Source organism: Elaeis guineensis, chromosome 9, assembly GCF_000442705.2.
Source record: "Elaeis guineensis isolate ETL-2024a chromosome 9, EG11, whole genome shotgun sequence".
Classification (NCBI taxonomy): domain Eukaryota; kingdom Viridiplantae; phylum Streptophyta; class Magnoliopsida; order Arecales; family Arecaceae; genus Elaeis; species Elaeis guineensis.
Window position 1 is genome coordinate 19,241,678 of NC_026001.2, and position 12,706 is coordinate 19,254,383.

Consider the following 12,706-nt stretch of genomic DNA (forward strand, 5'->3'; position numbering starts at 1 on the left):
GTACGGGGCACTCTCGTCCTTCAACAAAATCTTTACCTCCAAGAGAATCTGACACCACGTATCTACCTGCAATCCACGTCCCCATCAACCCCTGCACGTGTCTCCCTTCCCCACCCGGCTACCCCTAATAATAGCAACCAATACCTCTCGCCCATCCTAATTCGTCCACGTGTCCTTGTTCTCGAAATCCCCCCTCTTTTTCCCGTATAAAGCAAAGGTGCATCCCCTCTTCGTGTTCTTGTTGGGAGCCGAAGGCTGGGACACTCCTCCTCCTCCCATTGGCCCGTTCCCTCTCCCTCCGACACCGTTGCCTTCACGTGCTCTCCCCCTCTCCTTCTGCCACGTGTCCCTCCTCCCACTAGCTGTACCCGATACTCGCCTGACACGTACTACGCCGGACACGTGTCAACCTTCCCCCAACTATTTAAAGCCCCCTTCCTGCCGCCCCCTTCCTTTGAGGTCCCCAAAAAAAAAAAAAAAAAAAATTGTAAGGAAATTTGCAAGTTGGCGATGGAGAGGAGGGGAGGTTGCTGCATCGCGAAGTATGGAGGGAAAGGAGGAGGAGATTATCGTGCTGACGTGGCGTGGAAAGTTGGCCGGATTATGCTCAGGTTCCGGCCGATCGCGCCGAAGCCGCCGGCGGCGGCGCCGGTCGCCGCTGCGGCCGCGGCGGAGATGAGGACCGCCGGGAGGGCGAAGAGGAAGGCCGGCGGCGGCGGCGGCGGCCGAGGGAGGGAGGGTAGAAGGGGAAGGAAAGCGAGAAAAATAGTAACAGGGGCATTTAAGGAAGAGACAGGGGCATTTAAGGAAGAGAAAGAAGAAAAGATGTCGTCCTCGTCCGAGTCGTCGGCAGCCGGGTCCGGGACGACGGTGACGCTGTCGCTGATGCCGGAGACGCCGGAGAGGAAGGACGACGCGCCGCCGGTGGAGATCCCGGCAGTGTCGTATGTGATCCCGGCGTGGCTCCGAGCACGGGAAGGAGGATCTGAGGGCGGCGGAGGAGGGGGAGGGGAGGTGGTGGCGCCGCGGCCGGTGAGGCCGGCGGGGTCGTGGGTGACGGTGGAGTGCGTGACCGACAAGTGGCGGGATGGGGAGGTCGGGGCTTCCACCACCGGCGGCGACGAGGCCGTCAGAGCGGCGTTAGCAGCCGACCAAACTGGTCCCGGTTTCATATCCGACGCGTGGGACCGGGTGACGTGGACCAACGAGGCTTATAGAAGGATGGTGGTGGGGCCGGGGGCGGAGGATGGGAAGGAAGAAGGGACGGAGGAGGAGGACGTGAGGGTGGCGCTGGCGACGAGGGGGATGGTGCCGGGCGCTACGTGCCGGGCGTTCACGTGCCGTGTTCGGGTGCGTTACGCGAGCCGGCGGCGAGGGAGGGGGTCGCTGGCGGCGCCGTGCGACGTCTGGCGGATGGATGACGGCGGCTACGCGTGGAGGCTGGACGTTAAGGCCGCTCTCAGCCTTAGCTTGGGAGATAATTAGCAAAAGAAAAGGAGTTGGATTACAAATAAAGGGTATATAGAAATATTGCAGGGGTTAGTTGTAAATATTTTTTTTTTGGACGGAGTCCTTCAGCTATGGATAACAACAATAATGGCTGATATGGTCTCCGGCGAGGTTGACGGCGGTGGGCGGTGGAGGATGGAAGAAGGGGAGGAGGATAGGTTTCAGCAGTGAAAGGGAGGTGTGGGGGTGGGAGGGAACAGGTGGCAGATGGTATGATGGACGTTGCTTTGTGGAATGTGAAACGTGGCATCATGTAATTAAATAGTGAGTGAGGTTGGAGAGAGCACAGAGAGAGATAAGGGAGAAGTTGTATGCTGACAAGCTGTAATCTCTCTCTCTCTCTCTCCCACCCGATGTTTGTTTCCTATATGAGTGAGGGTGGAGGGTTATTAAGTTGGGGTTTTACCTTAGATTTTGCTGTCTTATCTTTGGATGAAATGAGAAAAGTAAGGTAAATATGGCTTGTTGCTTTTCTTCTTATGAGAAATTGATAGCACAAACTAAAAAGATGTGTCTGCATGAGGTGCCCATGAATTGGTCCAATGACATTGGGTGGGGACAAAGCCACGGTCCAGAGAGATTCTCAGATTTGTGTATCTACGCAGAAAGTGACTTGAACGAAAACAAAGAAAGAGTAATTATCATGACATAACATTGGTCCGTCATTGTTTGCGTTTTTGAGCTACCGGTAGAAGCATATTTCTTTTCTTTAAAGTAATAAAGGTGCTGCTATATTGAATTCATTTTTCATTTATCATGTATTAAGAGAGGACAACCAATCAATGGATTGTTTTACTAGTTTGCATGTTAATTTAGATTTCAATTCTTTAACTCAGTTATCTCAACATATTAGATATATTCCTTGTTCTAGCAGATGCTATTGTATACAATTTATTAGATACTAGTCTATGTATTTTTTTTTTTTTTTTTTAAAGAGATCTTATCATCTATCTTATTATATAAAAATAATAATAACAATAATGGTGCAAGTATTATCAATTATTTCTTAGAAAAAGTGGTACGAAGGGTCATGGTAAGTTTTTGAGAACGTAGTGGTTACTCATTACCTAAAGAGAGAGTGGTGTGAATGGTCCTATACAAATTTTCCGAGAAGATAATGATTATTCATTGCCGTTCAAGTTGCATAAGATATCTTGTCGGAAGTTGCCAATAACCAGTCAACTGGTAGATCTTTCAATGTATAAATTATTTAGAAGAAATAATAATAAATTGTGATTAAGATTCCAAGTAGGTGTCAAGGTGTGAACATTTGGCTTGGTTAGTTTGCAAATTCAATTTTTTAACCATGTTTCGTAAAACATGATGAATTGATTAATGTTCAAACCATTAAAAAAAAAAAACATGTCCCTTGAACAAGAGGAAGAAAAATGCTAAACAAGTACGGATCAATGCTTAGCTATACATGTGGCTCCTTGCTTCTCGGGTGGTCTTTATTTTGGTCCTCACTCTTTTATAAAGATTTCTTTGCTAGGGTTCATTGGAAGGAATCATCTGCCAACATATTTTGCTAAAGGGCGGGAGTTCCACAGGCTTTAAACCATGTGATGAGAAAACTCATCGTATTTCTTAAAGAAAAGCATCAATATATATAGATTTGTTGTTTCCCATTTTGTTTAATATTTCTGCCTTAGATTCATAATAATGAATTAAAAAAGACATCAAGCACAAAGCTTGCTTGAAAACCATATGGAGCAAGTGTGACCTCCCTAGTCACGCGCATGTACAAGTTCATTGGCACGCCATTAATCTTTATTCTTTGTTATTTGCTTTCAGTCATCCTACTATATTATAGTCCTTGATCTTGATCATTGATTTCTTCCCTTTTACCTTTTGTTTAGTACAAAAGATAGATTGGAGAAAGGATGAGTAGATGAGGAACGACGGACAGATCTTCTATCCATCCTCTTACATATTTAGTGATATAATATGAAAGAATGAATGTAAATGATTTTCTCTTCTATTTAGTATAGGAGAAATAAAAGAAAAGAATGGATAATATTTGTATGCTATTTTTACTAAACTATTCTTTGGTATAAAATATTATTATCATCAATTTATAATATTTATTTATACTAAAGAAGTAAAAAACGTATAAACTTATAATCTTCATAATTTATAATTATATAAAAATTATAAAAATATTTAATTTAATAAATAATTTAATAATTTAATTATTAATTTATTAATTTATTTATATATTAATTATATAAATAACTAGTTAATTTATATTTTAATTTAAATAGTTAATTAACTCCATACCAGTAGTTAATTAAAAATAATAAAAAAATAAAAGATAATTCTAATTATTTAATTATAATTATAAATTTTTTTACTAAAATTAGAATAATTAGTAATAAAATATAATAGTATAGGATTAATAGTATAGATAAAATAAAAATGTACATAAATAATATGAATGAAAAAGTGAAGAAGTATTATAATTGTATCAAAAAAATAAATAAGAAGTAATTTTGTCAACATAAATCTACCTCTTAGATGCTCTATCTATTCTTTCTTGCATCCTTCTAAATTGATGGGCCAAAGTGGATAATCAATCCTTTCTTTTCAACTATCCTTTTTAAAATTTTTTGAATCAAATGGTACATAGTGATTATCCATCCTTTCAATCCCATCCACCCTCCTTCTCATGATCCTAACCAAACACAAGATAAATGCTTTGTGACATTATTAGCATGAGCCAAATATGGACTACATTAATGTGATTATCCTAGTGGTTCTAATTATGACCACCATTCCACCAATTGATAGCCAGCATTTGACATTATGATTATAGCTATTAATCCTTAGAATTTGAGATAATATATTCGAGTTTTGTTGGCCTTTATTATTAAAAAATTGTGTGCAAATATTTCCATAGGAAACAGTATATAACTAAATGAGAAATTTATTATATCATATCTCTTCTATTGGCCTTTTCATATTTTCATAATTTATGAGAAGAATCATATAAGATGACATCACAAACAAATAATTGTACTTAGACTAATCTCAAAAAAGTCACATCTCAATCCAAAGATATGATCTTAACATCAACATATGATCTTATTCTATTCTGTAATAAAATCTTTCTAGCATATTATTCCTAGATACCTGAAATTGCACTGCCATGCATAATTATCATTTAGAAACAAAATGAAGGAATATATGGCATATATATTCTTCCACAAAAAATATAGAATAAAAAAAAGCAATAATAGAGGAAATATGGGCAATAGAACATGATATACTCCTACCATATGACATGCATGGAAAGATTGGTGATATTTGAGAGGATTGGTGTGACATCGAATCAATAGTTGCCACACTATCATCATGCCAGGCTGCCAGCACACGGAACCTTTCATGCAATCAACCAACCTCTTGCTATTCTATCATAATACCACCAAGTAGGGAGGCATAAAAGGGGCAGATTAGATCATTACATGTGCTTGTGTGATAGCTGCATGTGAAGCGCCCGTAATAGATAGTGACAAAAACTTAGAAGCCAATGATCATATATATATATATATTTTAAAACAAAATACCCTGAATGATTCATTTATAACCAATAAACCCATGAGACGTGTTATCTCCCATACATGTAGTCATAGAAGTGATGTTGACGAAGAAGAAAAATACATTAGATGATAACGTGCTTGCAACTCCAGAAATGAGCAACTTAAGAGAAATATGAGAGAGAGAGAGAAATTAGGTACCACGTTGACATGGAGAATTATGATAAAGTTTGACATAGAATTTATAGAAAAGCAGGTATATACTATGTTGTTAAAAAAAAAAAAAAAGGAAATATAAGTGTATATAGAAAGTCAAGCTTATCACCTGAGTTTGGATCATATGATGCCATCCTTGGAAAACCACCTGTGTATGAATCATATAATACCATCCTTAGAAAACTACGTCCTTGTCTCCTCGACCAATATCCATCCACCCTAGGCATCCTGCTTTATTTTATCATTTTATTCCACTGTCATAATATCTAGTCTCTGATTGCATGGGACATGTCCTCTTATTCTTTAAGTATGAGATTCCCAGATAGGAGTCATCGAACATATTTAATATTTCTGATCAGGGGCTTCTTCTTTCCAAAGTTCACAAATAGGTTTGGAGTTACCCTAAAATGGAGATTGGATTTGATCAACTCAAGGACTACTTAGTCAATGGATCCAGCTGGATTCTTGCATGTCCACTTGCTAGCCTAATTAGATAAGGTTTGTTCGCGGTCACGAAGATCAAATCATGCAATTTTGGCTACATATACGCACCTTATGATGCATAGGGTAACGGTATAATTTCTCATGCACCAACCATTGATAAGGTCACAAATTTGCTGTTGAAAATGGACAGATGAGAGAGGCATTATGTGCTCTTGCTAGCATGAAACACTTAGCAGAGATATCAAATCCAACATAACGACATAGAGAAAGAATCGAACATGTACCAGACCAAGCCTAGTTTCTATCATTCTATCATGCTTTCCAGAAGGGAATTTGTACTTGTATGACATGATGCAGGTGGCCTCTCGTGTAGGTTTTAGGATGATTGGTCCACCCAATGGGAAAGATGCGGTCTAAATTAGATCCATGCATAATTACAACAGACGATGCTAGGACTAGCATTAGGTTTATGGGAGCTGCTTGCCTCAAGCTTAAATTTCGCCCTGCGCAACCATGCATATGTAATAGACCTTGAGATTTAAAAATATTTTTATTTTAATATACTGTTTAACATGTACCTCAAAATGTCTTAGGATGGAAGATTTGTTTTTACTTTATAATATTATATTTTGGCTTTTTTTTTTACAAAATTTTAGTTCATGAAATGACTGTCAAGTTAATCAATAATCTATATATTCCGACCATCTTCGATAGTATTTGCATTAGTTATTATTGTTGTCTCATGCTTAATTTGAAAGTATTTTTTTTCCTGAACAAATTAAAAATATTTGAGTACATCAACAAAATTTATATTTCTCTAATTATTTTAATTTGTTTGAGATTTTTTTTAAAAAAAAAGGGTTTCGCATCTTTGTCATTTTCCATATTGGCCCTAGATGCCCAATTGGTGGTTATTATCCTTTAATCCTCTTCCATTCTTCCTTATAACTAATAGAATTCCAAAACTACTGTATGACTATATGGTTTAACTGCAGAATTAATGCTTCAGAGATATCTACTTTATGCAAAGAGCTTTCTTGTAGTGAGGTTTCTTTCTTTCTTCTTTTTTTTTTAATATAGATTAGATGGTCAAAACATGACTTTAATTACATAATTTTCCAGAAACATCAAATTAGAACAGTTTCCTCGAGAAAAGAGAAAAAGAAAACCAAGTTTCCACATGTTCACTTTAGAAAAAGAAAAAGACATAACAAAAGATGAACTAGATTCCAAATCCAAGACAACCACCATCCAGCTGAATGATTATCAAGTGCCATGTAACCACAATCATGAGAACCAAGGTGATATGTAGCAACATGAACTTCCATGCATAGCTGTCGCCCATGGAGGAAGTCCAAGATTATGATTATAACATTGGGAGCTTTTATACTATGGAATAGTGAAACCTTGCCAAATAGATCATTATTCATGGATGTCTGACATTGATGTAATCATTTATTTGAACAAAAGTAAAAATTGTGTTGCATCCTGCCGTGAAACTTGGAATTTGTAACGCATCAATGAGGAAAATTAACCTTTCTATGACATGGCATGGGGAGAAGGATTCAATTTATGAAAACTGGTGTAATATGTGGTAGGTGGTAGATTCAAGAGGTGCCATATGCAAGCACCATATAGGTCTGATTGATCTAATTTAAAATAATGCTATAGGGGCCAAATTTATTATGATTTTTTTTTTTCAACCGCGAGTTGGCCACATGAAAAGGAAGGATTGCTGCAAATTCAAGTAAAGTAAATGTAGTTCGAAGGTTGATAACCGTTAGAGGTGCAATCTAGTCAGATCTAATCGAGATTAGAACCAACTGGAGTGGATTTGAAGTTAATTTCAAGATTGAAACATATGATCAAACTTATATTTTATCAAGAATCAATATGAAATGTGCCTTATATATTATACCTTTTTCCAGTATATGAAATAATGAATTTGGCTAACTTAATTCTTATGAAATTATGAATTTGTCTTTAACAAAAGAATCATGAACATCTTTCATAGATGATAGAACTATTTTTTCTTGGTCCCAATTCAATTAATACTAAGCAAGTCTGAACTTTTAGCTATTGGATCAATCAACTTCAAGCTTAATTTTTACTCCAGCTAAATTTGAACTTTTTAAAACAATTTGATAAAATTTTTTGATTTAAAATCAATACATGCGTGTATCAAGCTTGAATTGAACTTGGCTCAAGTCTGTTTCAAGCTTGGTTCAACTTAATTTAAAGTTCTAGACTATCTCCTCTTGGACTTGTTTCAATCTCAGTTTAATTTTGGTTTAAGCTTGATTCAATTCTTATATACTAATTACTGCATCAATTATATTTTAGCAACTCCAGTCTTACTGAATCTAGCATGATCAAGTTAGGTTGTTTCCAAACTTGAATTAAATTAGTTCAGAGCCAATCAAATATGCTCGAGCTGCTCAAATTGATCTGTAGCCCTAGTTATGGTATAGAACATCAATTCCCTTGTACCACATGACCAACTAGCAGAGTGGATTTCAATTATGATAATAGCTTTTGGACCCTTATCCCTTTTCTGAGTTGTAGAGGATGTCTTCTGTTTATGTACCAAAAAAAAAAAAGGAAAAAAATAGGATGTCTTCTGTTTGAACCAATTACAGTGGTCCATGGTGAAAGATATGGAATATCGAAAGTGCTTAAGATTACGTATAAAATTCCCCTTGTCCCCCACAATCGATCAGTCTGTTGATCTGGAGAAGTCAAGAAACTGTGGTTGAGACTGTCAAGATATCTAACATCATCCTTTTGGAAGGAAGCTCTGAAATGAAATGGACACCATAATGGCCCCAGGAACGCAGAAGGTTTGTCCAAAGCCGGTTGATGGTACCATGGTGGTGACTTTTATAATTAGCTTTTGGAGTAAAGAATTGGTTGCTCCATTGAGTTGATGGTTCTCCAATCAATACATGTAGCTTTGAGATTGGCTGGTAGAATATCCCTTTCATGGTTACTATTGGCCACTTAAAATTGGGTGAAGGTACCACAATAAAAAGGATATTTCGTTTTTCTCCTTAGTCACGATAAAAGATAATCCAGTTCATTAAGAACTCAACCAATCATTATCATTTTATTCAATTTAGCAAATGCCTCAAAGTTAATAATGATATTGTTACCAGGGTTGCCTCGTTCTGTTAGAGTTTTGAAGGGAACAACTCAAAATTTTTCTTCCCTCCTGAACCTCTAAAGCTTTGTAAAGTTTTTAATTAATCACACATTAAAAAGGGACAAATTAATCTATCTTTGCATTTATAACCATCTTTCCTTACCACCTTTGCTTGGGGAGCATTGGAGGGATGTAGATTTTATATTTTATATGTATACGATGGCTCGGCCTGGCTTGACTAGCATATGCAAATCGTGGTGTGGCACGTGCAATGATTGTAGATATTTTAATATTTCTATTTTCATTATTATATTTCATTATTTTATTTTTTTTCATATTTTATTATTTTTTATCATAATTTTTATTTACTATAAGAATTTAGATTTTTATTGATAAATTTTTAGTGGCGAAACATAAATCTAGTCATCAAAGTCTCATATTTAATGATGACAAATAAAAAATGATCATAATAAATTATTTTGATTAATATTTTTAATGACAAATGAGGTTTTGTTATAAGATATATATCTTTTGTGACGATTTTTTTATTTGTTATAAATAATTCATCATTAAATAAATTTTTTTATGATGAAAACTAATTTGAGCATCAAAATTAATTTTGATAAACTCATTAGTGATAATTTTATAATTTATTACTCAAACTTATCTCTTTCATGATGATATTTTGAAATGATAACTATAAATATATATTGTTAATGATGAAACTTATAGAGTAGTAATTAAAAATCTATATTTCTAGTGACAATATATTATGTTATTATAATTTTGGTACCAACATCGATGTTGGCCAAATCACTAGTGGTAATTTTTATAATTCATCATTAAAACTTATTTATTTAATGATTATATTTTAAAATAATCACTATATGTATATATCTTTTAATGACGAACTGATAAAATGATCATTAAAATAAATATTAATCAATGTATTAATAATGATTTTATGTTTCATTACTAAAGTATATTCTTTTATGATTATATGTTAAAATAGCCACCATAGGTATATAATATTAATGAATGAAAATATGGAATCATCATTAAAAATCTATATTTTTAGTATCAATCATTATGTTATTACTAAAATTCTATGATGAAATAATGATATCATCAAAAAAAATATTAATTATTATAATATTTGAATAATATATATATTAATTATTAAAATAAGATGTGGATATTGACTTTATACTTAGTATATTGTAAAAATAAAATCAATCATCATAAGAATTGGAATAAGATTAGAAAATGATAAGATGTACCTAATACCATATGATTTTGATTGAAAACTTGATAGATTTTTCAAATATATTAAGTTATTGAAATTCACACATCCTATTAAAATTCAATTTAATAAAATTGATTACATATTTTATATTTAGTTAGAATTTTTTGATAAATCAAATATTTAATTTCAACTTGATGTGATCCAATCTATTTAATGAATAAATTATATGAGTTAAAATAGTTTAACCATCAGAGAAAAATAATTTTTACTATGAAATGCATTATCAATATTAGAAGCAGTATACGAAAATCAGATAATAGTTTAAAACATAATTACTAAAAACTTTCATGGAGATCGTTTTAACTAAGGATTTAGATTACCAATCAAACTTAAATAAAATATATTAAAAAAATATTCTATATTAAATACTATTATTTATTAATTATAGTATAAATAAAAAAGTCATAAATTATCTACTTTTAAAGGACTTTAGAAAAAGAAGATGATTAGATTGCCATTAAAAAATAATTAGTAAAAATAAAATATATCATGATATATTTGAAATGAAAATATTTTATAATACAAAAGGTTTTAAATAAATATAATAAACTATGACTTCATATTAGAAGTTAATATTGTCTTAATGGTTAGGTAGTAAACAAATATCTAATAGATCTTAAGTTAAAAGATTTTTAAATCTTTTGCCGCAGAAAAAAATTGTCACAATGCTTGCCTTTAATAACCATTTTTATTCCATCACTAATTATATCACATTGTTGTGATCAATATAAATTTGTCATAAAAAGTTTTTAGCAATGATATTAAATCCTCATTAAAACTTAATTTTAGTCATTAATTCTTTATCAAGTTATCATTTTTTAGTTTTTTAATTTTAATCACTAGTATTTTTATCTTTAATGACCATTTATATTTCGTCATTAAATATAGTAGTTTTCTCTGATGAATTTATCTTTTGATCACTAAAATTTTAGCCATGGTACTTTTGGTGACCATTTAGTGACAAAATATTTGTGGTCATTAAAGATTTTTACCGACAAAAATAAAAAAATTTGTAATCAAATTTTTTATCGCTAGAAACCTAAATTCTAGTAGTGGTTGATTGGTTGCTTCCCTTTGCAGATAGTCATATTTTATTTTGATTGACTGCCTTCCTTTATGGTCCATTGGTCAAATAGTTGTTTGCAGGCATCTATAAAAGACTATGAGTTTAGCCTATGGGTATCCAAATAAATCGGCGATCTCTTTTATTCTTTTCTTAAGAATCCTAGCATATGCAAACTTTCTCTCTTTTCATCGCTTCTTTTTTATTTCATTACTAAGTATTGTAGAAGGACTACCAGCCCTATCTACGATCGTGCTCCAAAGGAGGGTATATTGATCAATCTTGAAACAGAATTCCTAATAACATCGGTATGAGGGTCAGGAATTTATCTTAGGATGGGTTGAAAATTTGCCTTAGGATAGTATTCAGCATGCTTCTGGATCTTTTTCTTTTTTGCTTCTTAAATCAATAGGCCAATCCAATCAGATCCTAGATAAGTCAATTTAAAACTCTTATCTTTATCATATAGTTTAAACAAATCTGAAGTTTATCAAAAACTTTTACTTAAATAGTTCTCTATTTGATAAAACTCTCTTCAGAAGGATGCTTCCTAATATTCTAAGGCAAATACGATCTTTATGTTTTGATTTTTCATTATTCAAATACTAGATTTTAGTATTTTAAATTTGACTGAATTTCATAAATATTGATAAATTATTGTTATTGCAAGTACTCTATCACTTTTATTATTCTGTATAATAGAGGCCGACTACCAGCATTATTTTTTTTTCAAATATTTTGTTTTTGTTCTAAAATGAAGAGTCCTAATAATTATTAAATTCGACTTGCAGCTCTTTCAAATCCTCCTAAATCAAGTTCTTTGCAATCCTATATCATACATCAATGGGTGTCGAGGAAACTTGATCCTTAAATCTGAAAAGTTCAATGGTCATGTGTTCCTGAGATGGCAGAAACAACTTGAGATCTGGTTAACTATACTTGACCTAATCACTGCCATTGAAAAAAAGGCTATTTTATGATGTTTCCACATCCTCATCTAGATCAAGATCCTCGTCTAGATCATTGATTCTTTAGCTGATTCTTTAGGACACTCTCAAAACTGATAAATACCAGAAGAAATTGAATTCCATTGTAAATATGAAATATTTTGTTGTCATTTGATGACCTATGTGAAACCTATAGAAAATATAAGATTGCTAAGGAACTTTGAATTATCCTACAAGATGTGTATAGTAGAGATAATGATGGGGTCATGAGATTTACTATTAGTGAATTTAGTAACTTCAAGATGGTAGACAATGTCCCTATAAAAGATCAAATCCATCATTTCCAAAATTCGGTCTAAGATATTTATAAAAAGGCTTGACATTAGATGAGAATTATCAAGTATGTTGTCTAATTGATATGCTTCCACCTTCATGGATCAATTTTGGATATGATCTTAGAAAAACCTAGGCCAACCTTATCCTTTGATCAATGATTCAAGCCATTAGAATAAAAAATTAATACTGAATTAAAGAGTTGAAGAA

The 12,706-nt window shown here is 33.7% G+C and overlaps 1 protein-coding gene across 1 annotated transcript; it reads left to right on the top strand.

Annotated features, from left to right (window-relative positions):
- Positions 1-231: 231 nt before the first annotated feature.
- LOC140851798 (uncharacterized) lies at positions 232-1,558 on the top strand. Its single transcript, XM_073243968.1, has one exon. It carries the CDS (start codon positions 511-513, stop codon positions 1,483-1,485), a length of 975 nt encoding a protein of 324 aa, XP_073100069.1. The 5' UTR covers positions 232-510; the 3' UTR covers positions 1,486-1,558.
- The last annotated feature ends 11,148 nt before the right edge of the window (positions 1,559-12,706 follow it).

Coding starts and splice junctions, on each gene's coding strand:
- LOC140851798 (XM_073243968.1), top strand. CDS start 511: ATGGAGAGGAGGGGAGGTTGCTGCATCGCGAAGTATGGAGGGAAAGGA.